The 25,711-nt window shown below is 42.7% G+C and overlaps 1 protein-coding gene across 1 annotated transcript in view; it reads right to left on the bottom strand.

Moving 5' to 3' along the window:
* Positions 1 to 11,428: 11,428 nt before the first annotated feature.
* Positions 11,429 to 25,711, bottom strand: part of LOC141100271 (uncharacterized) — a 58,978-nt gene continuing 44,695 nt past the window's right edge. Inside the window, exons 2-4 of the mRNA XM_073588612.1 lie at positions 24,749 to 25,677; positions 24,252 to 24,335; positions 11,429 to 13,122 (exon numbers count right to left, since the gene is read on the bottom strand). Coding sequence (XP_073444713.1) covers positions 13,117 to 13,122; positions 24,252 to 24,335; positions 24,749 to 25,677 — 1,019 coding nt within the window. The 3' untranslated portion in view covers positions 11,429 to 13,116. The remainder of the gene's footprint in view (positions 13,123 to 24,251; positions 24,336 to 24,748; positions 25,678 to 25,711) is intronic.

Here is a 25,711-nt window from a genome sequence, read left to right on the forward strand (position 1 = left end):
ATCTTTTTGAGTAGAAAAAGAACAAAGTATTAGTTTAAGTACTCTTTGAATTTATGACAGCATTCTGTCTTTTTGGGTAGGAGTCAACATGGTAGATCTAGAATTGGCATTCTTTGCCCTCCCTTCTTTGCAGCAGCTCCAAATCTGTCAGATTGAAAGACATCTCCTGTGTACAGTGCCCTGATAAGGTCAACATGCAGCTTTTCAATTGGATTCAGTTCTGAGCTATTGCTCGGCCATGCCAAAGCTTTGACCTTCATCAAGCGAAGCCATTCTTTTATTGATTTGGAGGTATGCTTGGCTCCGTTGTCATGCTGAAAGGTGAAATTTCTCTTCATCTGAAGCTTTTTATAGGAGGCCTGAAGATTTGGTTACAAACTTCAGTGATATTTGGAACTGTTCAATTTGCTTCACCTTAACTAAAGCCCTAAGGCCAGCAGCCGAAAAACAGCCCCAAAGCTGCATCCACTATGCTTCACTGTGGGTATGGTGTTCTTTTGGTTGTGGACAGTACCATAACATGTTTTTTTTTTTCCCCATCAACATAGGTGTAGGAGGGCTTATTTTTGTTGTGAATTCCCACATTCAATTTACCATGTAATTCACTGGAAAAAAAAAAAAAAAAAACAGGGAAAAAAAATCCATGTGGAGTGCAATGACGAAAGGAAAAAAAAATGTTTTTGCTCCGTGGCTTTCATTTTTATGGATATCATAGTGCAGTAAAAATTTCCTGGCAGCATGATTATCCAGGTCAGCATAAGTATGCCAATACCAAATTTTAAGGATATTTGATGCTGAAAATTTTCTGCACCATTTCTACACCCATTAACCCCTTTCTGCCATGACGTACTATCCCGTCCATGTGCCCTGGGACTTAATTCCCAAGGACGGGATAGTACGTCATAGCGATCAGCGGCGCTCACGGGGTGAGCGCCGGATCGCGGCCGGGTGTCAACTGATTATCACAGCTGACACAGGCACTATGTGTCAGGGGCGGTCACGGACCGCCCCCAGCAGGTTAACCCCTGGCACACAGCGATCAAACATGCGGTTGTTTAGGGAAGCATCGGCAGGGAGCCTTCCCTGAGACCCCCGCAGCAGCGCGATGTGCAGCGCTGCTGCGGGGGCCACCTTACCTGCAGGTCCCTGGATCCAATATGGCGGCGGGGACCTTCAGGGGCCTGCAGGGAGCCGGCTTCCTCACTGACTGCACAGCGCAGGCATGAGGAAGCCTTGTGCAGTGCCTGTGTGAGATCGCTGATCTGTCAAAGCGCTGTGATTTGTCAGATCAGTGATCTGACACATGACAGTTATGTCCCCCCTGGGACAATGTAATAAAGTTAAAAAAAGAGAGTGTAAAAATAGTTTATCGCTAAAAAAAACACTATTCCCTAATAAATTCATTTTTTGGAAGTAAAAACACAATAAAAGTACACATTTAGTATTGCCGCGTCCGTAACGACCCGCCCTATAAATCTGTCCCATTAGTTAATCCCTTTAGGGAACCCCTTAAAAAAAAAAATAAAAAAAAATATAATAATGCTTTATTAGCATACCGCCGAACAAAATGTGCAATAACGAGCGATCAAAAAGATGGATATAAATAACCATGGTACCGCTGAAAACGTCATATAGTCCCGCAAGAAACAAGCTGCCATACAGCGTCATCAGCGAAAAAATAAAAAAAAAGTTATAGCTCGCAGAATAAAGCGATGCAAAAATAATTATTTTTTATATAAAATAGTTTTCATTGCATAAAAGCGCCAAAACATAAAAAAAGACAAATTCTGACCCGAAGAATAAAACCGTTTTATCAATTTTACCGCACGCGGAACGGTGTAAACGCACTCCCCAAAAGAAATTCTTGAATTGCTGGTTTTTGTTCATTCTGCGTCCCAAAAATCGGAATAAAAAGCAATCAAAAAATGTCACGTGCCCGAACATGGTACCAATGAAAACGTCAACTCATCTCGCAAAAAATAAGACCTCACATGACTTGGTGGGTCAAGATATGGAAAAATTATAGCTCTCAAAATGTGGTGATGCAAAAACTATTTTTTACAATAAAAGCATCTTTTTGTGTGTGACAGCTGCCAAATAGTAAATCAAACCCCCCGTTATCACCCCCTTAGTTAGGGAAAAATAATAAAATTAAAAAAAAATGTATTTAGTTCCATTTTCCCATTAGGGCTAGGGCTGAAAATAGGGTTAGGGGTGTGTTGGGGTTAGGATTGGAGTTAGAATTGGGGGGTTTCCACTGTTTGGGCACATCAGGTGCTCTCCAAACGCAACATGGCGTCTGATCTCAATTCCAGCCAATTCTGCTTTGAAAAAGTCAAATGGTGCTCCTTCTCTTCCAAGCTCTGCCATGCGCCCAAACAGTGTTTTACCCCCACACATGGGGTATCAGCCTACTCAAGACAAATTGCACAACAACTTTTGGGGTCCAATTTCTCCTGTTACCCTTGGGAAAATAAAAGATTGGGGGCAAAAATATCATTTTTGTGGAAAAGAAAGTGATTTTTTTTATTTTCACGCCCGGGCGTTATAAACTTCTGTGAAGCACTTGGGGGTTCAAAGTGCTCACCACAGATCTAGATAAGTTCCGCGGGGGTGTCAAGTTTCCAAAATTGGGTCACTTGTGGGGAGTTTCAACAGTTTAGGCACATCAGAGGCTCTCCAAACATGACATGACACCCGCCGACCATTCCATCAAAGTCTGCATTCCAAAACGTCACTACTTCCCTTCCAAGCCCCGACGTGTGCCCATACAGTAGTTTTCTCCCACATATGTGGTATCAGCGTACTCAGGACAAATTGGACAACTTTTGGGGTCCAATTTCTCCTGTTACCTTTGGGAAAATAAAAAAATTGGGGACTAAAAGATCATGTTTGTGGAAAAAATGATTTTTTTATTTTCACGCCCGGGCGTTATTAACTTCTGTGAAGCCCTGGGAGGTTCAAAGTTCTCACCACACATCTAGATAAGTTCCTTGGGGGGTCTAGTTTCCAAAACGGTGTCATTTGTGGGGGGTTTCCACTGTTTGGGCACATCAGGGGCTTTCCAAATGCGACATGGCGTCCGATCTCAATTTCAGCCAAAAAGTCAAATGGCGCTGATTCCCTTCCGAGCTCTGCCATGCGCCCAAATAGTGGTTTACCCCCACATATGGGGTATCAGCGTACTCAGGACAAATTGCACAATAACTTTTAGGGTCCTGTTACCCTTGAGAAAATAATTGGGGGTGAAAAGATCATTTTTGTGGAAAAAATGATTTTTTTAGTTGTACGGCTGTACATTATAAACTTCTGTGAAGCCCTTGGGGATTCAAAGTTCTCACCACATATCTAGATAAGTTCCTTGGGGGGGGGGGGGGTCTAGTTTCCAAAATGGGGTCACTTGTGGCAGGGCTGTGGAGTCGGAGTTGTGGAGTCGGTGCTCATTTTGATGGAGTCTGAGTCGGTATAAAATGGACCGACTCCAGCTCCTAAAATATATAATAAATTGGGTACAGTAGTTCAATGCAGAATGTGCTGAATATTTTTTCATAGGAATTTGGGAAAGTTACGAAATGTCCTATAAATGGCTGTTCTATTCCTGATCTAAGGCTACATTCATACACAGCGTTTTTCCTGCGTTTTTTGAGGATACGTTTTTCAGCTGCAAAAGCCGATCAGCTTTTTAAAAAAACCGCATCACCTGAAAGGTTTTTGAGCTCATAATGTTTTCAATAGCAAAAGCAGTTTAGAAATCTGCTTAAGGCTGTGTGCCCACGATGCGACTTTTAAGCGTTTTTGCCGCGATTTTCGGCGCGAAAACGTTTAAAAAACGTGTACAGAACGCCCCCCATGCATTCCTATGGCATTCCGCACATGCTGTGCTAATGCTGCACTTTATTCCGCGGCGGAATCGCATCGCGGAAAAAAAAAATCGCAGCATGATCATTCTTTTGTGCGGAATCGCAAAGAATTGCCGCGATTCCGCACCCATAGGAATGCATGAGAATCGCTTACTTCCCGCATGTGGCTATGCCCACCATGCGTGAAGTTAAGCGTCTCATGTGCGGTTGGTACCCACGGTGTGGAGGAGAGGAGACTGTCCTCCAGGACCTGGGTACCATACCCCTGTAAAAAAAAACAATAAAAAATAAAAAAAAATAATAATAAAAAAAATCGGGGTATATTTACCTTCCGCCGTCCCGCGCTGCATTCCCGGCCTAAGCGTTCCCAGTAATGCCTTGCGGCAAGGTCCTGTGATGACGTAGTCTCGCGAGATCGCTATAGTAACGCGAGGCCAACGTCATCACAGGTCTCGCAAGGCATTACTGGGAACGCTGAGGCCCGGGATGGCAAATATACCCCAGCCACCACCTTCTTTGACCACTTCACCACCTGGTTACTTCATTTCCTTTCCGCGGACATCCCTACTATCATCATGGGCGACTTCAACATCCCCATTGACACTTCCCTCTCAGCTGCCACTAAACTTCTATCTCTCACTTCCTCCTTCGGCCTCACTCAATGGTCTTCTACAGCCACCCACAAAGATGGCCACACACTGGACCTCATCTTCACCCGCCTCTGCTCCCTATCTAACCTCTCTAACTCACCTCTTCCTCTCTCTGACCACAACCTGCTCACATTCTCTTCCCTCTTCACTCCATGTCTACAATCCCCACCCCACAAACTTTCACACCCTCGCAGGAATCTTAAACACCTTGACCTACACTCATTCTCCGAATCCCTCCTCCCTCTTACAGATATAAGTTCCTTACACAATGCGGATGACGCTGCCGCTCTATATAACACCACAATAGCTGTAGCTTTGGAATCCGCTGCCCCACTTACACATACCAAAACTCGCAAAATCAACAGACAGCCCTGGCACACCAGCCTGACCAAAGAGCTGAGGCGAGCTTCCAGGGCTGCTGAGCGCAGATGGAAAAGATCCCACTCCAACGAGCATTTCATCGCATTCAAACAGTCCCTCACTACTTTCAAGACCACACTCGCCACAGCTAAACAAACCTACTTCTCATCTCTCATATCCTCCCTGTCTCACAACCCTAAACAGTTATTCAACACCTTCAATTCTCTCCTCCGCCCCCCAGCACCTCCTCCCTCCCCACTCATCTCAGCTGAAGACTTTGCCTCATTTTTCAAGCAGAAAATTGATAACATCAGGGACAGTTTTGGTCAACAACCCCCAGAGCCCTTCCTCCCGACTTCCCAGCCCTCCACCTTCAAAACCAACTTCTCCACCATTACAGAAGATCGACTCTCCACTCTACTCTCAAGATCACATCTCACCACCTGTGCACTCGACCCGATCCCATCCCACTTCATCCCAAACCTCACCACAGTCTTCATCCCAACCCTAACCCATCTCTTCAACCTATCACTAACAACTGGTGTTTTCCCCTCAAGCTTTAAACATGCCTCCATCACACCTATCCTCAAAAAGCCCTCTCTTGACCCATCCTCTGCATCTAGCTATCGCCCTATATCACTTCTCCCATACGCCTCCAAGCTACTGGAACAACACGTCTACCTTGAACTGTCCTCCCATCTCTCTTCTTGCTCCCTCTTCGACCGCTTACAATCTGGCTTCCGGTCACACCACTCCACTGAAACTGCCCTTACTAAGGTCACCAATGACCTCTTAACTGCCAAGAGCAAGCGACACTACTCTGTCCTCCTCCTCCTGGACCTGTCGGCTGCCTTTGACACAGTGGACCATTCCCTATTATTACAGACCCTCTCATCCCTCGGCATCACAGACTTGGCCCTCTCCTGGATCTCATCATACCTAACAGACCGGACATTCAGCGTCTCCCACTCACACACCACCTCCTCACCTCGCCCCCTATCTGTCGGAGTCCCACAAGGTTCAGTCCTAGGGCCCCTGCTGTTCTCTATTTACACCTTTGGCCTGGGACAGCTCATAGAATCTCATGGCTTTCAGTATCATCTTTATGCTGATGACACACAGATCTACATCTCTGGACCAGATATCACCTCCCTACTAACCAGAATCCCTCAATGTCTGTCCACTATTTCATCCTTCTTCTCCACTAGATATCTGAAACTCAACATGGACAAAACAGAATTCATCATCTTTCCCCCATCTCACGTGACCCCCCCTACGAACCTATCAATTACAGTAAATGACTGCCCACTCTCCCCAGTCCCACAAGCTCGCTGCCTCGGAGTAATCCTTGATGCTGATCTCTCCTTCAAACCACATATCCAAACCCTTTCCACTTCCTGCCGACTTCAACTCAAAAATATTTCACGCATCCGTTCATTCCTCACCCAAGAATCTGCAAAAACCCTAGTCCATGCCCTCATCATCTCTCGCCTTGACTACTGCAACCTCATGCTCTGCGGCCTCCCCTCAAACACTCTCGCACCCCTCCAATCTATTCTAAACTCTGCTGCCCGGCTAATCCACCTGTCCCCCCGCTATTCCCCAGCTTCTCCCCTCTGTCAATCCCTTCACTGGCTCCCAATTGCCCAGAGACTCCATTACAAAACCCTAACCATGACATACAAAGCCATCCAGAACTTGTCTCCTCCATACATCTGTGACCTCGTCTCCCGGTACTTTCCTGCACGCAACCTCCGATCCTCACAAGATCTCCTTCTCTACTCCCCTCTTATCTCCTCTTCCCACAATCGCATACAAGATTTCTCTCGCGCATCACCCCTACTCTGGAACTCTCTACCACAACATATCAGACTCTCACCTACCATCGAAACCTTCAAAAAGAGCCTGAAGACCCACCTCTTCCGACAAGCCTATAACCTGCAGTAACCACCGATCGACCAAACCGCTGCACGACCAGCTCTACCCTCGCCTACTGTATTATCACCCATCCCTTGAAGATTGTGAGCCCTCGCGGGCAGGGTCCTCTCTCCTCCTGTACCAGTTATGACTTGTATTGTTTAAGATTATTGTACTTGTTTTTATGTATACCCCCCTCACATGTAAAGCGCCATGGAATAAATGGCGCTATAACAATAAATAATAATAATAATAATAATAAAATAATAATAATAATAATAATAATAATAATAATAATAATATACCCCGATTTTTTTTTTTTATCATTTTTAACATTCTTTTACTATTGATGCCGCATAGGCGGCCTCAATAGTAAAAAGCTGCTCACACTAGTCAAACACTATTTTTGACGAGTGTGACCAACCTGTCAATCACTTTCCAAGCGATGCTTCAAATTGCTTGGAAAGTGCTTGAGAAAATCGCGGCAAAATCGCGAACAGAATCGCGGTAAAACCGTGCGATTTCTGGGAAGGAGTCCGGTTTTCAGTGTGCGTTTTAACACGCAACGTGGGCCCATAGCCTGATGCCTTCAGAGTGAAATCTACAATTTTCAGAGTCATGAAAATAAAGAAAACTCTTTGAATGAGAAGGTGTGTTCAAACTTTTGGTCTGTACTGTATATATGTAATCGATATTACATAGTGTATTACATATTTACATTTATTAATTTTTTGTGTTCTAAAGATGTATTCCAATAAATATATCTTATGTTCTACCTAAATATCTTGATTATCTAATATATAAAGCTCAATGTGTGTGTGTGTATGTATGTATGTATGTATGTGTGTGTGTCCGGGATAGGCATCCGCACCTTCGCAGCTACAGCCACAAAATTTGGCACAGTCACATGTCTGGACCCCGAGAGTGTCCTAAGCTATGTTGTGAGGCGAAATTTTAACCCCGCGCGTTCCAATTCACCAAACAATTTTGCCCCTATCTACATAATAGGGAAAAAGTGTGTATCAAGCCCCGCCCCTCATTATGATGTCATAATGGTTGCCATGGCGACGCTGATGTCATCATAGGTTGCAAGCCCCGCCGCTCATTATGTCAGAATGGTTGACTATGGGATGGAGGTTATGTATGACGGGTATATGGGCACGGGACTATGGGATGGCGGATATGTATGATGGGTATATGGGCATGGGACTATGGGATGGAGGATGTGTGATGGGTATATGGGCACGGGACTATGGGATGGAGGATATGTATGATGGGTATATGGGCACGGGACTATGGGATAGTGGATATGTATGATGGGTATATGGGCATGTGACTATGGGATGGAGGATAATTATAATTTGTTATAACCACAGTTAGTTACTATGCCCGGGCAGCACCGGGCTCTTCAGCTAGTTGCATCATAAAAATGATTAAATGTCTGATGTTCACATTGTACTACAATAAATTTTTCACTTAAATATAAGCAATATATGTGGGAGTCGGAGTTGTGGAGTCGGTGTAAGGGAAATTGGGGAGTCAGAGTCGCAGGTTTGGCTTACTGACTCCACAGCCCTGACTTGTGGGGGTTTCCACTGTTTAGGTACATCAGGGACTCTCCAAACGTGACATGGCGTCCGATCTGAATTCCAGCCAATTTTGCATTGACATAGTCAAATGGCGCTCCTTCCCTTCTGAGCTCTGCCATGCGCCCAAACAGTGGATCCCCCCACATATCAGGTATCAGCGTACTCAGGACAAATTGGACAATAACTTTTGCAGTCCAATTTCTCCTGTTACCCTTGGTAAAATAAAAAAATTGGACCTGAAGTACTTTTTTTGTGAAAAAGTTAAATGTTCATTTTTTATTATACATTCAAAAAATTCCTGTGAAGCACCTGAAGTGTTAATAAACTTCTTGAATGTGGTTTTGAGCACCTTGAGCGGTGCAGTTTTTAGAATGGTGTCACTTTTGGGTATTTTCTATCATATAGACCCCTCAAAGTGACTTCAAATGTGATGTGATCCATAGAAATAAAATAGTGTTGCAAAAATGAGAAATCACTGGTCAACTTTCAACCCTTATAACTTCCTAACAAAAAAAAAATTTGGTTTCAAAATTGTGCTGATGTAAAGTAAACATATGTGAAATGTTACTTATTAAGTTTTTTGTGTGCTATATCTCTGTGATTTAAGGGCATAAAAATTCAAAAGTTGGAAAATTGCGAAATTTTCGCCAAATTTCATTTTTTTCACAATTAAACACAAGTTATATGAATGAAATTTTACCACTAACATGAAGGACAATATGTCACGAGAAAACAGTGTCAGAATCACCGGGATCCATGGAAGCGTTTCAGAATTATTACCTCATAAATGGACAGTGGTCAGAATTGTAAAAATTGGCCTGGTCATTAACATGCAAACCACCCTTTGGGGCAGGGGTGTGGAATCTTTTTTCTGCCAAGGGCCATTTGGATATTTATACCATCCTTCAGGGGCCGTACAAACTCCACCCACAAAGTGCATCCTGACTCTGGCACTGGTGTCAGGACGTAATCTTTCATTGCATGCCCTTCAATGTTCTGTAGTGAACACTGCATGTGTGTGTGCTAACAGAGCAAGAAGAAATTAATGAGCTTGTGGCAATCAAAATACAGCTCCCTGCCCAAGAATGCGGTCCCTGAGAATCTGCTCGGGGGCCTGATAAAAGGTCATCGAGGGCCGTAAATGGCCCTGGGGCCTGAGGTTCCCCACCCCTGCTTTGGGGTAAAGAGGTTAAGTAAATTAGGCAGAGGTTTTTTTTTTTTTGGGGGAGTACTTTTTTTTTATTGCGCTTTTGACTCTTGATGGTATGTTATATTTTAATCCCTTTAGTGGAATTGGGCATTTGGAGAGCCCCTGATGAGCCTAAACAATGGAAACCTCCCACAATTGACCTCATTTAGGAAACTAGACAGCTCAAGGCATTTATTTAGACATGTGGTGAGTACCTTAAACCCACATGTGCTTGACAATTTTCCAACTATGATCTTTGAAAAAGCAAATATTTTTCCCACAAAATTGTTTGTTGTAGCCCCAATTTTTCTTCATTTTCACAAAGATAGCAGGAGAAAAATGGATCCCAAAATTTATTGTGAAATTTATTCCGGTCGATACCCTGGAAGTGTGTCCTGCATGTGAAGACTTCCGGGGCATAGACCGCGCTGGAAAATACCGGCACATGCGCAGTAGCGATTATATGCTTCACCCACAGTTGGGAAAAGCATAGTGCGCAGGCGCTGGAGGCCTTTTCAATGCGCAAGCGCGGAAAACAACGTTATCTGTGATATTCACAGATGAAGATTACATTCAGCAAGCCGAGGAGCGGGGGGAAAGAAGCCGAATAAACCACACCCATCTGACTGGACCGCGGCGATTTGCATACATCTCCAACAAGATAAAAAAGGTATTTATGCTTCAAAGGTGCGGGGTCAGAGGCAGGGCTGTGGAGTCGGAGTCGTGGAGTCGGTGCTCATTTTGGTGGAGTCGGAGTTGGAGTCGGTATAAAATGGACCGACTCCTAAAATATATAATAAATTGGGTACAGTAATTCAATGCAGGATGTGCTGAATATTTTTTCATAGGAGTTTGGGAAAGTTATGAAATGTCCTATAAATGGCTGTTCTATTCCTGATCTAAGGCTACATTCACACACAGCGTTTTTCCTGTGTTTTTTGAGGATACGTTTTTCAGCTGCAAAAGCTGATCATCTTTTTAAAAAACTGCATCACCTGAAAGGTTTTTGAGCTCATAGATAATGTTTTCAATAGCAAAAGCAGATTAGAAATCTGCTCTATCCATTTATCCATATCTGTCTATCCATATCGTATCTGTACCAAAAAGAATGAAAACCGGGTAGTACACCAATATATATTCTGTTCTATCTAAATATCTTGATTATTGGATCATAAAAATGATTAAATGTCTGAGGTTCACATTGTACTACAATAAATTTTTCACTTAAATATAAGCAATATGTGTGGGAGTCGGAGTCGTGGAGTCGGAGTCAGTGTAAGGGAAATTGAGGAGTCGGAGTCGGAGTCACAGGTTTGGCTTACCGACTCCACAGCCCTGGTCAGAGGGAATAAAAAATCCTAATAGAATCCTTATGGGACGCACAATTGGGTGACATCTTTACATGATATCACTAAAAAGGGGTGACAGATTCCCTTTAAGTGCTACAAGAACAGAATCCCACCCTTAAGTGACCCCATTTTGGAAACTATGCATCTTTGGGAATTTATCTACAGGTGTAGTGACTATTTTGACTTCATGGATGTTTGAGAGATAGTCAGTATAAAACACAAAGAGGCCTGTGACAGATGAGGTCGGCTAAATAAGACCTCCAGTAAAATATGGACCACAGCCCATAACATACAGAATATTAGAGTACCTCCATGTTCTGTATTTTACCTCAGTATCTGTAAGCCAAAACCAGGAGTGGGTGATAAACACAGAAGTGGTGACGGGTTTCTATTATACTTTTCCTCTGATTGTTCCTCTCTTGGTTTTGTATTACAAAAACTGAGGTAAAATACTGACCAAATACTGAATGTGTGAATGTGGGCTTACACAGAAAATGACCAAACGACAGTCATGAAAGGTGCAAATTCTTCAGGTTTATTTATAAATCAACAAATTATTTCACCTTCCAGTAATTTATACAGAATCTCTTATTCCTGAGTGAAACCTCAAGTATTTGTAAAAAAATAAATTTATTAAACTATTACCAAACAGCATATTAAAAAAATATATAGTTTCCCCAAACATTGTCAGGAAGAATAACAGAAATGGCACAACATATTTTCAGAAAAGGTGCTCCGGAAACAGAGAAGTGTTCCTCTACTGCAGTGCAAAGAAATTTTTTTTTTCACTTCAGAAGTGTATGACTAAAGAGATCCTGCACCTTATTAGGGAAGGCACATGAACTGCAGCTTTATCATTCGCTGAGTCAATTCGCTGCCCTTTCACCTAAACAAAGGAGACGGCCATTTTGTAACTAATTAATTTCACTGGGCCTGAAATACAGGGACGTTCGTCACCCATAGCAACATGATTCCCGATTTACACAGGTGAGAAAATGAAACCAGTCATCTAATTAGCTGCTATGGGCAACTACCTCCCGTTGTGCGGGTGTCTGCACGGAGGCCACAAAATGTCCGCCTGTACCGTGTGCAGGTCACAGGCACCTACTGCATAGTCCTTCATATGAAAGTCACACAGTCAAATCAAATTAAAAAAGCCTTAATATAAAAAGCAAAAAAAAAAAAAAAAAGCAACCACTAAAATCACATTTAACGCCCTTAAACGTGGAAAAAAAGGCTATTCGGGGAACTGGAGGCCATGAATCATTTCTAAAAAAAAAAAAAAAAAGCGATTATTATAGAAGATGCGGAGGAATATAGCGCCAAGACTGGAGACAAAGATTTTTTTTTTTTTTCAAAGAAACATCTGACACAAGCAACAATTTTTTTTGCATAATCAAATCTGGGTCTCTGCCCCTAACATCAGGCTGCTCTTAGGTGAGGTGGCAAAAAGATGGTGACAGATGATCACAATCATAACTTATTTTCCTCAAATATTAATGGCCTAAATGTATGACCAGTGGTGGCCCAATTTATGGTAGCCATATGGGTGCGTGGCCTCAAATACAACCAGCAGAGAGGTGGTCGCACACGCACAGTCAAGGTAAGTGGGGATATATGGAGCAACCAAGCAATAACTCACCATCTTGTCCTAGCGGGTGTCAGGGATGCCCCCTTTACAAGACAAAAGGGCTGCGGAGTCGGAGCCCATTTTGGTGGAGTTGGAGTCGGAGGTTTGGCTTTCTGACTCCACAGCCCTGCAAGACACCCACCTCTGCTGGCATCTAAGGGTCAAGTAGCACAGGTGCGACAACCTTGGAGCTAACATTTCACAGGACGGCTATATAAGAGGAGCCTGTCTCTAATGTAGGGGCATTGTAAGGTGCAGTAATGTCTTCTGAAAACTAAATGTGCGAAAACAGTGTAAAAAGTGTAAACAATCAATACCAAAAAGAACAAATTGTCAGCATCAGATCACAAGATAAATCATGTATACAGAATATTTCTATAAGTGCATTTTTCCCCCTCAGATCCCAACCACCAGTGAAATCCAAGCCTTCATTCAGCACTTCGGTCAGCCTGTTTAAGGTCACATCGGTTCCCGAGATTCATGGTGGACATTAGTGGAGTATTACTAGAAGCAGACCAATTTTATGGTGGCAACCTCCTGGCTGACATATTGTACTGATGGTAGAAGATGGATCAAATCTGAAAAACAGAAGAAATGTCATTTTGACTCATGTATAAAGTCTTAAACAGGTAATTCCATAACTTGCAGACTCTTCGAAGAGAGTTCTTACGTTTGGCTAGATCCTGTGCCTCACTCTGTGGGTGCTGGGGTACTGTGTCCATCTACCAACAGTTCCCACAAACCTTAGATATCTCCACCCATAAACCACTTCAGCTGACCGCTATTTGTGCCATCTTTCCCATACATATGTACGACCCGTTTGGCTGAGCATCCATATACTTCACTGTGTCTCTTTGTGATAACTCTGGAAAGCTTCCACATATACCAGCGATTCTGAGTTGCTATTTTTTGTGACACATTATACTTTGTTGGTGGTAAATTTAGATTAATGAGATTTGCTTTACTAAAATATTGGAAGTTTGATGAAAATGTTTCTAAGGCTACTTTCACATTAGCGTTATTTAGAAACGCATGCAAAAAACGCATCATGCGTTTTGCATGCGTTTGCTTTTTTTGCACATGCATTTTAACCAGTTTGTAGCCTTGTTAACTCTTAAAACACATGCGATTTTAAACGCAGACGTGTGTATATCCATGCGCACACCAGCATTCCCATAGACTGTAATGTGATTTTTTTTTTGCGCATTCTGTGCGCATGCATTTTTTTGACACAGGTTGGACGCACAAAAAATGCAGCAGGGTGCGTCCGGCGCACCTAGGTGCACACTACAAAAAAATGCATGGGCACAAAAACGCATACAAACGCTAGACCATGCGCCCCCATGTTAAACATAGGGGCGCAGGACGCATGCGCGCGCACGATACGCTGCGCTAAAAAACGCTAATGTGAAACCAGCCTCAGTTAGCAAAATTGTTGTTCTTTGAGTTGTTATGCATTTAAAAAAATCAGTCCTACCTCACATAATAAGTCAACATTTACTATACGTCTACTTTGTTAGTATAATTTTTGCAGGTTTTTTTTTTTTTTTTTTAAGAAAATTCACAATAACTTAAAGTTTTACTTTAGACCACTTCACACTTGAAAATGACTGAGGATACTACAATGTCAGAAACCATCAAAATGTGACCCCATTTGAAAAACCGCACCTCTCCTTGTATTCAAAACTGCACTCATGACGTTTGTTATCCCTTTTAGGTGCTTCACAAAAATTAAACAAAATCAGAAGGAAAAAATGAAACATTATTTTAGTTCCAAGATATTATTTTCACAAGGGAAATAGTAAAAAAAAATATATTGACCCCACAATTTGTTGAGCAATCTCCAGAGAGCACCAATACCCATATTTGATTGGAAACTACTGTTCGGGTGCACGGCAGTGCTTGGATAGGAAGGAGCGCTATTTGACTTTAGGAACACAATTCTGTCTGGAACAGATTGCCACAAAATATTTGCAGAGGTCTCAAAACAGCAGAAGTCCCCACTGTGAGAACTACACCCCTTAAATGGGAGTAATGAGCATCTTGAACCACATGCCATTGACAGAATCATTTAACTCCTTACTGCCAGCTGACGGAATAGCCCTGCTTTGATAAGGGCTCTGGCGGTGAGCCCGCATCAAAGCTGGGACATGTCAGCTGTTTTAAACAGCTGACGTGTTAATATTGCGTTGATCCAGGGAGCTAGTCTGATTGCCGTATGTGGAGTCGGGAAGGAATTTTTTTCCCCAATGTGAAGCCTACTGTTGCCACATGGGGTTTTTTTGCCTTCCTCTGGATCAACATGTTAGGGCAAGTTAGGATAGGATATGGGTTGAACTAGAAGGACTTAAAGTCTCCCTTCAACCTTAATAACTATGTTACTATGTTACTATGTTAATAGGCATGAGTGGAATCGCGATTTGCCTGCGATTATTAACTAGTTAACTGCCGCAGTCAAATGCTGACAGCGCCATTTAAATGGCGCTTCCGGCCGCCAGGCCTGAAATACACGCACCACTGACCCCCATCACGTCACCTGATCAGGGGTCATCTGTGCCTCGGCATAACAACCAGAGGTCTCCTTGAGACCGTTATGGTTGTTGATGCCGAATTGCTCTGAGCGCCACCTTATGGCCGGCACTCATAGAAATGCCGTCATTCTGCTACATAGAGGCGATCTGAGCATCGCCTATATGTAGCAGAGCCGATCAAGCTATGGTAGCTTCTAGCCTCCCATTGAACCATGCCAAAAGTTAAATTTTTTTTTTATAAAAATATGAAAAAAATAAAAAAAACATAAGTTTAAAATTACCCCCCTTTTGCCCCATTCAAAATAAAATAAAAATAAATTCAAACCTACACATATTAGGTATCGCCGCATTCAGAATCACCCGATCTATAAAAAAAAAAAAAAGGAAGGATTAACCTGATCGCTGAGCGGCGTAGTGAGAAAAAAAATTTTGAAACGCCAGAATTACATTTTTTTTGGTCACCGCGACATTGCATTAAAATGCAATAATGGGCGATCAACAGATCGTATCTACACAAAAGTGGTATCATTAACCCCTTTCTGCCATCCAACGTACTATCCCGTCCATGGGACCCGGGCCCCTATGCCCATGGACGGGATAGTACGTCGGCGCGATCAGCGGCGCCCACGTGGTGAGCGCCGCTGATCGCGGCCGGGTGTCAGCTGATTATCACAGCTGACACCCGGCACAATGTGTCAGGGGCGGTCACGGACCGCCCCCGACACGTTAACCCCTTGCACACCGCGATCAAACACGATCGCGGTGTACCGGGGGTTAAAAGGAAGCATCGGCAGGGAGGGGGCTCCCTCCGTGCTTCCCTGAGCCCCCCACGGCAGCGCAATGTGCAGCGCTGCTGCGGGGGACTCCTTTCCTCCAGGCCCCCGAATCCAAGATGGCGACGGGGGCCTTCAGGAAGCTGGCTTCCTCAGTGCCTGCAAAGCGCAGGCATGAGGAAGCCTTCTGCAGTGCCTGTGTCAGATCGCTGATCTGTCACAGTGATCTGTGATGTGACAGATCAGCGATCTGTCACAGGACAGTGATGTCCCACCTGGGACTATTTAATAAAGTAAAAAAAAAAATAAAAAAAAAGTAAAAATAATTTAAAAAAAAAAAATAAAAAAATATTCCCCAATAAATCCATTTTTTGGAAATAATAATAATAAAAAAAAAACCAATAAAAGTACACATATTAGGTATCGCCGCGTCCGTAACAACCCGCCCTATAAAACTGTCCCATTAGTTAACCCCTTTAGCGAACCCCTTAAAAAATAAAAATAAAAAACGAAGCAAAAAATAATGATTTATTATCATACCGCCAAACAAAAAGTGTAATAACGCGCGATCAAAAAGACGCATATAAATATCCATGGTACTGCTGAAAACGTCATCTTGTCCCGCAAAAAACGAGCCGCAACATAGCATCATCAGCAAAAAAATAAAAAAGTTATAGCTCGCTGAATAAAGCGATGCAAAAATAATTATTTTTTATATAAAATAGTTTTCATTGCATAAAACCGACAAAAACATAAAAAAACGACCTAAATGAGGTATCGCTGTAACCGTACTGACCCGAAGAATAAAACCGCTTTATCAATTTTACCGCACGCGGAACGGTGTAAACGCACCCCCCCCAAAAGAAATTCATGGAACGCTGGTTTTTGTTCATTCTGCGTCCCAAAAATCGGAATAAAAAGCGATCAAAAAATGTCACGTGCCCGAAAATGGTACCAATAAAACGTCAACTCGTCCCGCAAAAAATAAGACCTCACATGACTCGGTGGGTCAAAATACGGAAAAATTATAGCTCTCAATATGTGGTGATGCAAAAACTATTTTTACAATAAAAAGCATCTTTTAGCGTGCGACAGCCGCCAAACATAAAAACCGCCATAAATAGTAAATCAAACCCCCCGTTATCACCCCCTTAGTTAGGGAAAAATAATAAAATAAAAAAAATGTATTTATTTCCATTTTTCCATTAGGGTTAGGGCTAGGGGTGTGTTGGGGTAGGGCTAGGGTTAGGGTTAGGGGCGTGTTGGGGTTCGGGTTGGAGTTAGAATTGGGGGTTTCCACTGTTTGGGCACATCAGGGGCTCTCCAAATGCAACATGGCGTCTGATCTCAATTCCAGCCAATTCTGAGTTGAAAAAGTCAAATGGTGCTCCTTCCCTTCCAAGCTCTGCTATGCGCCCAAACAGTGTTTTACCCCCACATGTAGGGTATCAGCCTACTCAGGACAAATTGCAAAACAATTTTTGGGGTCCAATTTCTCCTGTTACCCTTAGGAAAATAAAAAATTGGGGGCAAAAATATCATTTTTGTGGAAAAAAATTATTTATTTATTTTCACGTCCGAGTGTTATAAACTTCTGTGAAGTACTTGGGGGTTCAAAGTGCTCACCACACATCTAGATAAGTTCCGTGGGGGGTCTAGTGTCCAAAATGGGGTCACTTGTGGGGAGTTTCAATAGTTTAGGTACATCGGGGGCTCTCCAAACGCACATGACACCCGCAGACCATTCCATCAAAGTCTGCATTCCAAAACGTCACTGCTTCCCTTCCGAGCCCCGACGTGTGTCCATACAGTAGTTTTCTCCCACATATGGGGTGTCAGCGTACTCAGGACAAATTGGACAACAACTTTTGGGGTTCAATTTCTCCTGTTACCTTTGGGAAAATAAAAAAATTGGGGACTAATTGATCATGTTTGTGGAAAAAATACGATTTTTTTATTTTCATGCCCTGGCATTATAAACTTCTGTGAAGCCCTTGGGGGTTCAAAGTGCTCACCACCCACACATCTAGATAAGTTCCTTAGGGGGTCTAGTTTACAAAATGGTGTCATTTGTGGGGGGGTTTCCACTGTTTAGGTACAGTAGGGGCTCTCCAAAGGCAACATGACACCCGCAGACCATTCCATCAAAGTCTGCATTCCAAAACGTCACTACTTCCCTTCCGAGCCCCGACGTGTGTCCATACAGTAGTTTTCTCCCACATATGGGGTATCAGCATACTCAGGACAAATTGGACAACAACTTTTGGGGTCCAATTTCTCCTGGTACCCTTGGGAAAATAAAAAAAATGGTGACTAAAAGATCATGTTTGTGGAAAAAATACGAATTTTTTATTTTCACGCCCAGGCGTTGTAAACTTCTGTGAAGCACTGGGGGGGTCAAAGTGCTCACCACACATCTAGATAAGTTCCTTAGGGGGTCTAGTTTCCAAAATGGTGTCATTTGTGGGGGGGTTCCACTGTTTTGGTACATCAGGAGTTTTCCAAACGCGACATGGTGTCCGATCTTAATTCCAGCCAAAAATGTCAAATGGCGCTGCTTCCCTTCCGAGCTCTGCCATGCGCCCAAATAGTGGTTTACCCCCACATGTGGGGTATCAGCGTACTCAGGACAAATTGCACAATAACTTTTAGGGTCCTGTTACCCTTGGAAAAATAAGAATTGAGGGTGAAAAGATCATTTTTGTGGAAAAAATATGATTTTTTAATTGTACCGCTGTACGTTATAAACTTCTGTAAAGCCCTTGTGGGTTCAAAGTTCTCACCACATATCTAGATAAGTTCCTTGGGGGGTCTAGTTTCCAAAATGGGGTCACTTGTAGGGGGTTTCCAAATGTGACATGGCGTCCAATCTGAATTCCAGCCAATTTTGCATTGAAAAAGTCAAACGGCGCTCCTTCCATTCTGAGCTCTGCCATGCGCCGAAACAGTCGTTCCCCCCCCACATATCAGGTATCTGCGTACTCAGGACAAATTGCACAATAACTTTTGCAGTTCAATTTCTCCTGTTACCCTTGGTAAAATAAAAAAAATTGAACCTGAAGTATTTTTTTTATGAAAAAAAGTTAGATGTTCATTTTTTTTTAAATATTCAAAAAAATTCCTGTGACGCACCTAAAGGGTTAATAAACTTCTTGAATGTGGTTTTGAGCACCTTAAGGGGTGCAGTTTTTAGAATGGTGTCACTTTTGGGTATTTTCTATCATATAGACCCCTCAAAGTGGCTTCAAATGTGATGTGGTCCTAAAAATAAAATGGTGTTGTAAAAATGAGAAATCGCTGGTCAACTTTTAACCCTTATAACTTCCTAACAAAAAAAAAAATTTTGGTTCCAAAATTGTGCTGATGTAAAGTAAACATGTGGGAAATGTTAGTTATCAAGTTTTTTGTGTGCCGTATCTCTGTGATTTAAGGGCAAAAAAATTCAAAGTTGGAAAATTGCGAAATTTTCAAAATTTTCGCCAAATTTCTGTTTTTCTCACAAATAAACGCAAGTTATTTGAATGAAATTTTACCCCTAACATGAAGTACAATATGTCACGAGAAAACAATGTCAGAATCACCGGGATCCATGGAAGCGTTCCAGAGTTATGACCTCATAAAGGTACAGTGGTCAGAATTGTAAAAATTGGCCCGGTCATGAACGTGCAAACCACCCTTGGGGGTGAAGGGGTTAAAAACGTTGGCGCGCAAAAAATAAGCATTCACCCAACCCAAGATCACAAAAATGGAGATGCTACGGGTATTGGAAGGTGGCTCAATTTTTTCTTTTTTTTTAAGCAAACTTTGGAATTTTTTCTCACCACTTAGATAATAAAAGAACCTAGACATGTTTGGTGTCTATCAACTCGTAATTATTATTATTATTTAGTATTATAGCGCCATTTATTCCATGGCGCTGTACATGTGAGGAGGGGTATACATTATACATACAAGTACAGTAATCTTAAACAATACAAGTCACGACCGGTACAGGAGGAGAGAGGACCCTGCCCGCGAGGGCTCACAATCTACAATGACCTGGAGAATCATAATGGCAGGTCAGTTTTAGCATTTAGTGAACCTAGCAAAAAAGCCAAACAAAACACAAGTATGGGATTGCACTTTTTTTTGCAATTTCACCGCACTTGAAATTTTTCTCCCCGTTTTCGGTTACACGACATGGTAAAACCAATGGTGCCGTTCAAAAGTACAATTCGTCCCGCAAAAAATAAGTCCTCACATGGCCATATTGACAGAAAAATAAAAAAGCTACGGCTTTGGAAAGAAGGGGAGGGAAAAACAAACGCAAAGCCGAAAAAAGCTCCGGTCATTAAGGGGGTTAACACTGGACTATGAAAATGAAAAATAGCGTCCTTTCCAAAAAAAAACATTGCCATATTACTACATTTTTCATTTTCCGAAGGATAACAGAAGAATCTGCACAACAAATTAGGAGAACAATTTCCTCCCGAGTCCATAAATACCCCATAGGTATTGTTTGGGTACATGGCCGAGCTCCAAAAGGAAGGAGCTCTATTCTGGAACGCAAACTTTGCAAGAATAGTTTACGGGTACTATGTCTCATTTGCAGAGCCCTTGAGGTGCCAAACAGCAGTAACAACCCTCCCACCCCAAATGATGCGATTTTGGAATTGATCTAGGGGTGTAGTAAAAGTTATCAGTGTTCTTCTGGCATTTAAATTATCCCCTTAATGTCCAATGACGGACATAGTCCGTCATCAGACATCTCCCCTGCTTTGATGAGGGCTCCGGCGCTGAGCCTGCATCAAAGCCGGGACATGTCAGCTGTTATGAACAGCTGACATGTGCCCGCAATAGGCGCAAGCGGAATCGCCGTCCGCCTGCGCCTATTAACTAGTTAAATCCCGCTGTCAAAGCTGACAGTGGGCATTTAAACAGCATTTCCGGCCGCCGGGCCGGAAATAACCTCATCGCCGACCCCCATCACGTGATCGGGGGTCGGCGTCATGTTGCCTGGACAACCAGAGGTCTCTGAGACCTCTATGGTTGTTCCAGGCATATGGCTTTCAGCGCCACCCGGTGGTCGGCGCTGAAAGCACAGCAGTAAATCTGCTACATATGGGCGATCTACTCATCGCCCATATGTAGCAGAGCCGATCGGGTTGTGCATGATTCTAGCCTCCTATGGAGGCTATTGAAGCATGCCAAAATTTAAAAATACCTCAAAGTTCAAATCACCCCCCTTTCGCCCCAATCAAAATAAAACAGTAAAAGAAAAAATCCCACATACACATATTAGGTATCGCTGCGTTCAGAATCGCTCGATCAATAAAAAAAAACATTAACCCGAACGCTAAACGGCGTAGCGAGAAAAAAAATTAAAAACACCAGAATTACGTTTTTTTGGTCGCCAAGACATTGCATTAAAATGCATTAACGGGCGATCAAAAGAAAGTATCTGCACAAAAGTGGTATCATTAAAAACGTCAGCCCGGCGTGGAAAAGATAACCCTCACCCGACCCCAGACCATGAAAAATGGAGACGCTACGGGTCTCGGAAAATTGTGCAAATTTTTTTTTATTTTTTTTAGCAAACTTTGGAATTTTTTTCACCACTTAGATAAAAGAGGACATAGACATGTTTGGTGTCTATGAACTCGTAATGACCTGGAGAATCATAATGGCAGGTCAGATTTAGCATCTAGTGAACCTAGCAAAAAAGCCAAACTAAAAACCAAGTGTGGGATTGCACTTTTTTTGCAATTTCACCGCACTTGGACTTTTTATTTTTCCCGTTTTCGAGTACATGACATGGTAAAACCAATGGTGTTATTTAAAAGTACAACTCGTCCCGCAAAAAATAAGCCCTCACATGGCCATATAGACGGAAAAATAAAAAAGTTATGGCTCTGGAAAGAAGGGGAGGGAAAAATGAAAATGCAAAACAAAAAATACCCCTGGTCGTTAAGGGGTTAATAATGTGATGGAATGTTTACGTTGTGCAAAGTAATTTGGGATACACTAAAGTGATACAATAAAAGATAAAACAGAAATAAATTAAGTAGTCCATGGATGTGTTATACACTATGAAACAGTCTTATTACAGGTCAGGTTTTTCAGGGCAGATGTTCGCATTGCCAAGCGTGTCCTCTCTTCCTCTTTCATAACAAACTTGGAACCTTTTTTGTGACCTTCTCCTTGGAGTTTAAATTCCAGAGATACTGAGGCCCCCCCTTACCAGATTTCCCAGTATTAGGGCCTTGATTACTACCTCCCAAAACTGATGGCATGTGGCGATCTGGCCTGCACATCGGGATAGCACAGAAGCATTATACAGTGCCAGTGCACGGCAAGCTTTTTATATACTTTTGTTTTCCGCATGGCACTGTGAGGTTGGATGACTTTATCAGAGCGATCAACTCTCCCCCATGTTATTAATGTCCCACAGGGCACACTCTGGTTTGGGGACCTGTGTAGAGGTACAGCAATACCTTGACAGACGAGGGCATCTACTTACGAATTTCCCGAGATACGAGCCGTCCCTTGGTTGATTTGTTGTTTTATGATGCGTGTGGAGACCATGGGTCCTAACAAAGTTTGTTGCCCCGTCATTTGCACTTTTGACCTTTTCTTGTGAATCATTTTCCTGGGGTGACTATTTCAGCGCTGCATGCATTTCGAATGGGGCTGTACATAAGATAATGGTTATTTTTTCTATTTGTTTATGAGCGCATTAGTTTCCGATTTAACTCCATATGTAAATACCTTTATATGTAAAAGTGAGGAAAGTGTTGGAACTAGGCAAAAGTCAGTGAAGATATTAAGTGGAGATGCTTAAGTGAAGTTACAGTATTAAAAAAAAAAAAAAAAAGAAAAAAGGAAGGCTGTGGATTGTATGTGGTTTTGCTGCATTTTTCGCCACGAAAATGCTGCGAAAACGCATACAGAACGCCCCCCATGCATTCCTATGGCATTCCGCACATGCTGTGCTAATGCTGCGTTTTTTTCCACGACGGAATCGCATAGTGGAAAAAAACGCAGCAGGCTCATTTTTGCGGAATCGCTGCGATTCCGCACACATAGGGATGCATAGGCAGCATTAATAGTAAAAAGTTGGTCACACTAGTCAAACACTATGTTTGACAAGTGTGATCAACCTGTCAATCACATTCCAAGCGATGCTTCAAATCGCTTGGAATACGCTTGAATTCCACATGCTAAAATCGCGTTTAAAACGCTTGTTTTCCGCGGGAAAAACGCATGGAATTCACATGCGTTTTTCCCGCGGCGGGAGTGGTGGAAATGCTGTGGAAATTTCCGCGGCATCTCTGCAACGTGGGTACATAGCCTAAAAGTACAATAATTTTGCACATTTCATATTGTATTTGTTTATTAATAAATTATTTTTTCTTATTTAAAAACACCTAAGAAAAAAATTGGTGTGGTTTTTGGGTGCTGGAGTGGATTAGTAGCATTTCAATTAATTTTAATGGGGATTTTAATTTGATATATCAGCAAAGAAAGAATTAAACTTTTAAATCAAGGTATTACTCTACCACATACAGCACCAGTTGCCCAATTAGAGACCTAGGGCTTCTCTGGTTTTTGTGCACGGCGCCACATGCTGCAGTAGCTCTGGCAGAGTGTAACTAGAGTGGGATGCTGGTGTAGAAGTTATCCATGAAGAAGTGGTGACCCTGATCCAGCAGATGGGAGAATTTAGCGGGGAAGATACCAACGTAAGACCAATCGCAGTGATCACCACTGCAAGAGGGTGGCGTACCTCCCCTGGGCGATAATGGAAACTTGCCTGCTGTCTAGGACGGTGATCATTTTCCGGCAGAACATACCGGTACGTGTGTGTTCATTTATGATAGAGTATAACATTTGGGTGGAGATACAAACGCACACGCTCCTTGTATCATTGACAAGTCCTTTTAACTTTGTTTTTTGTCGTATTACTGTGTAATTTTCCTTTATTCTTCATTATCTTCTGCTTGCTGTGGAATACAGTGTGGATTTTCTTTTAATCATTTTAGCGATACAATAAAAGTCCAATTCTAATTCCATGGTTGTCCAATACTGCCAAAATTGATGACTTTGTGAGACCTCTATCTCGGCCAGGACTCTCCTTCACCACAGTCTTTTTAGCTCTGAATTACCCTCCTAGTCTACAGTATCACATCCTCCATCCCATTTCGCTTTTTTAAATCGCTATCGGTTATATTGGTGTAGTATAGGGTTACCCGTCATATTCCGGTGATGGGAGGGCGAATATGAGGTTTATTGTATTGACCTCCCAGGCTATACTGTGTCACCTCAAAGGATTATGAAGACTGAATGGTAGTAAAGCAATTTTACATGAAACATCTCCCAAAGAATTACAGCACTTGTCGCACCCCACATTCATGCCGTTCTCACCTTATTATCCAATTTCTGGTATTCCCCTGAATTCGGACGCTTTTTGTCTCCAAATAGTCCTCCTTCCAGTGCAAAAATGAATCTCTGACAAAGGAAGGAAACAAGCAAGAAGTTACACATTAAACATATCAGCACTAAATATTACCTGTGATCATTACAAAAAAAAAAAAAAAAAAATAGATTAGAGGAATACCTAACATGCCAACCCTACAGAGTGAGCTCAGATGTAAGGCAGAGCATGGTGCCATGAATAACAGTATTATGAAGAATTACACAAAGAAATCAACATCATGTACGGAGGAGCCGCGTTCATCCAGAGCGAGAGACTGCTCCGTGTAATGCATGAGGGGTCCTCAATGGAAAACCCCCTGCTAATAATTCAGAATTGACAATGATTTCAACACAACCCATCTCTTATCCATTATCAGTACGGAGATCCATATACAGCAGCAATCAGATTAATAAAAAAATAAACACACACAAATAGAGTTGCTCACCTTTTGCTGGGATAGGCGTTTCTTGTGATAGACCATGTACAGCACAGCAACTAGGATTGCTAAGGTAACTAGGAAGGCCCAGAAATAGACGCTTCCCGACTTCTCGTGGAAATCTCTGTGCCCTTTCATTTCAGGTGGAAATATTTCTTTTTGGACTGGTATTTCTTCAATGACATCACCGGTATCCACATCATTATCTATGTAAACATCCAATGAATCATACTCATAGGGGTCCTCCATTCTTTGTTTAGCCTCATCTTGCTTCTTTGTTGGGAACCATTTGCTGTCCTGGGGAATACTCAATTCAGCATCCACCTTCCACCAGGGCTCCTCAGCTTTTTCCCTTTCCTCCCACAAGGGCCTTTCTGCTTTGGTCTCTGCTCCCCACCAGGGTTTCATTGTTACAGGCCATGCCCACCACAGAGCCTCATCTAGTTTGTTTTGCGCCTTCCCATCAACCTTTCCCCAGTCCTGGGGCTTATCCACTACACCCTCTTCCCGCAACCAGGGCTTCACATCAACAGCTTCCACGTCCCATGGTGGCCTTTCAGTTTTGGGCACTACTTCCCACCATGTCTCCCACAGGGGCTTCTCTGCTTTTGAATCTCCATCCTCCTTGACCTCCTTCACTACAGAATCTGTCTCCATCCAGTCATCCTCTTCTTCCCACCAGGGCTCTTCTGATTTATACTCTTGTTCATCCTCAGCCTTTCCATCATAATCTTCTACTTCTTGTGTGATGTTCACATTTGTCCCATCTGCTCGGACAGTCTGTGCCTCTGGCTGGCTCTCGAGTTGGGTGTCGTTTTGCAGCCCAGTCAAGGCATTCTCCTCGGCAACCATCATATTTGCCATGTCAGCTGACTGGTCCACCTCTACTACTTTCCATTCTCTCAGAGTTTCTACATCAGGTGTATCTACGGGTGCAGCTGTTAAAAAAAAACAACATAATATATGAATACA

This window comes from Dendrobates tinctorius, unplaced genomic scaffold (assembly GCF_039654945.1).
Source record: "Dendrobates tinctorius isolate UK_male_01 unplaced genomic scaffold, ASM3965494v1 ptg000104l, whole genome shotgun sequence".
NCBI lineage: Eukaryota > Metazoa > Chordata > Amphibia > Anura > Dendrobatidae > Dendrobates > Dendrobates tinctorius.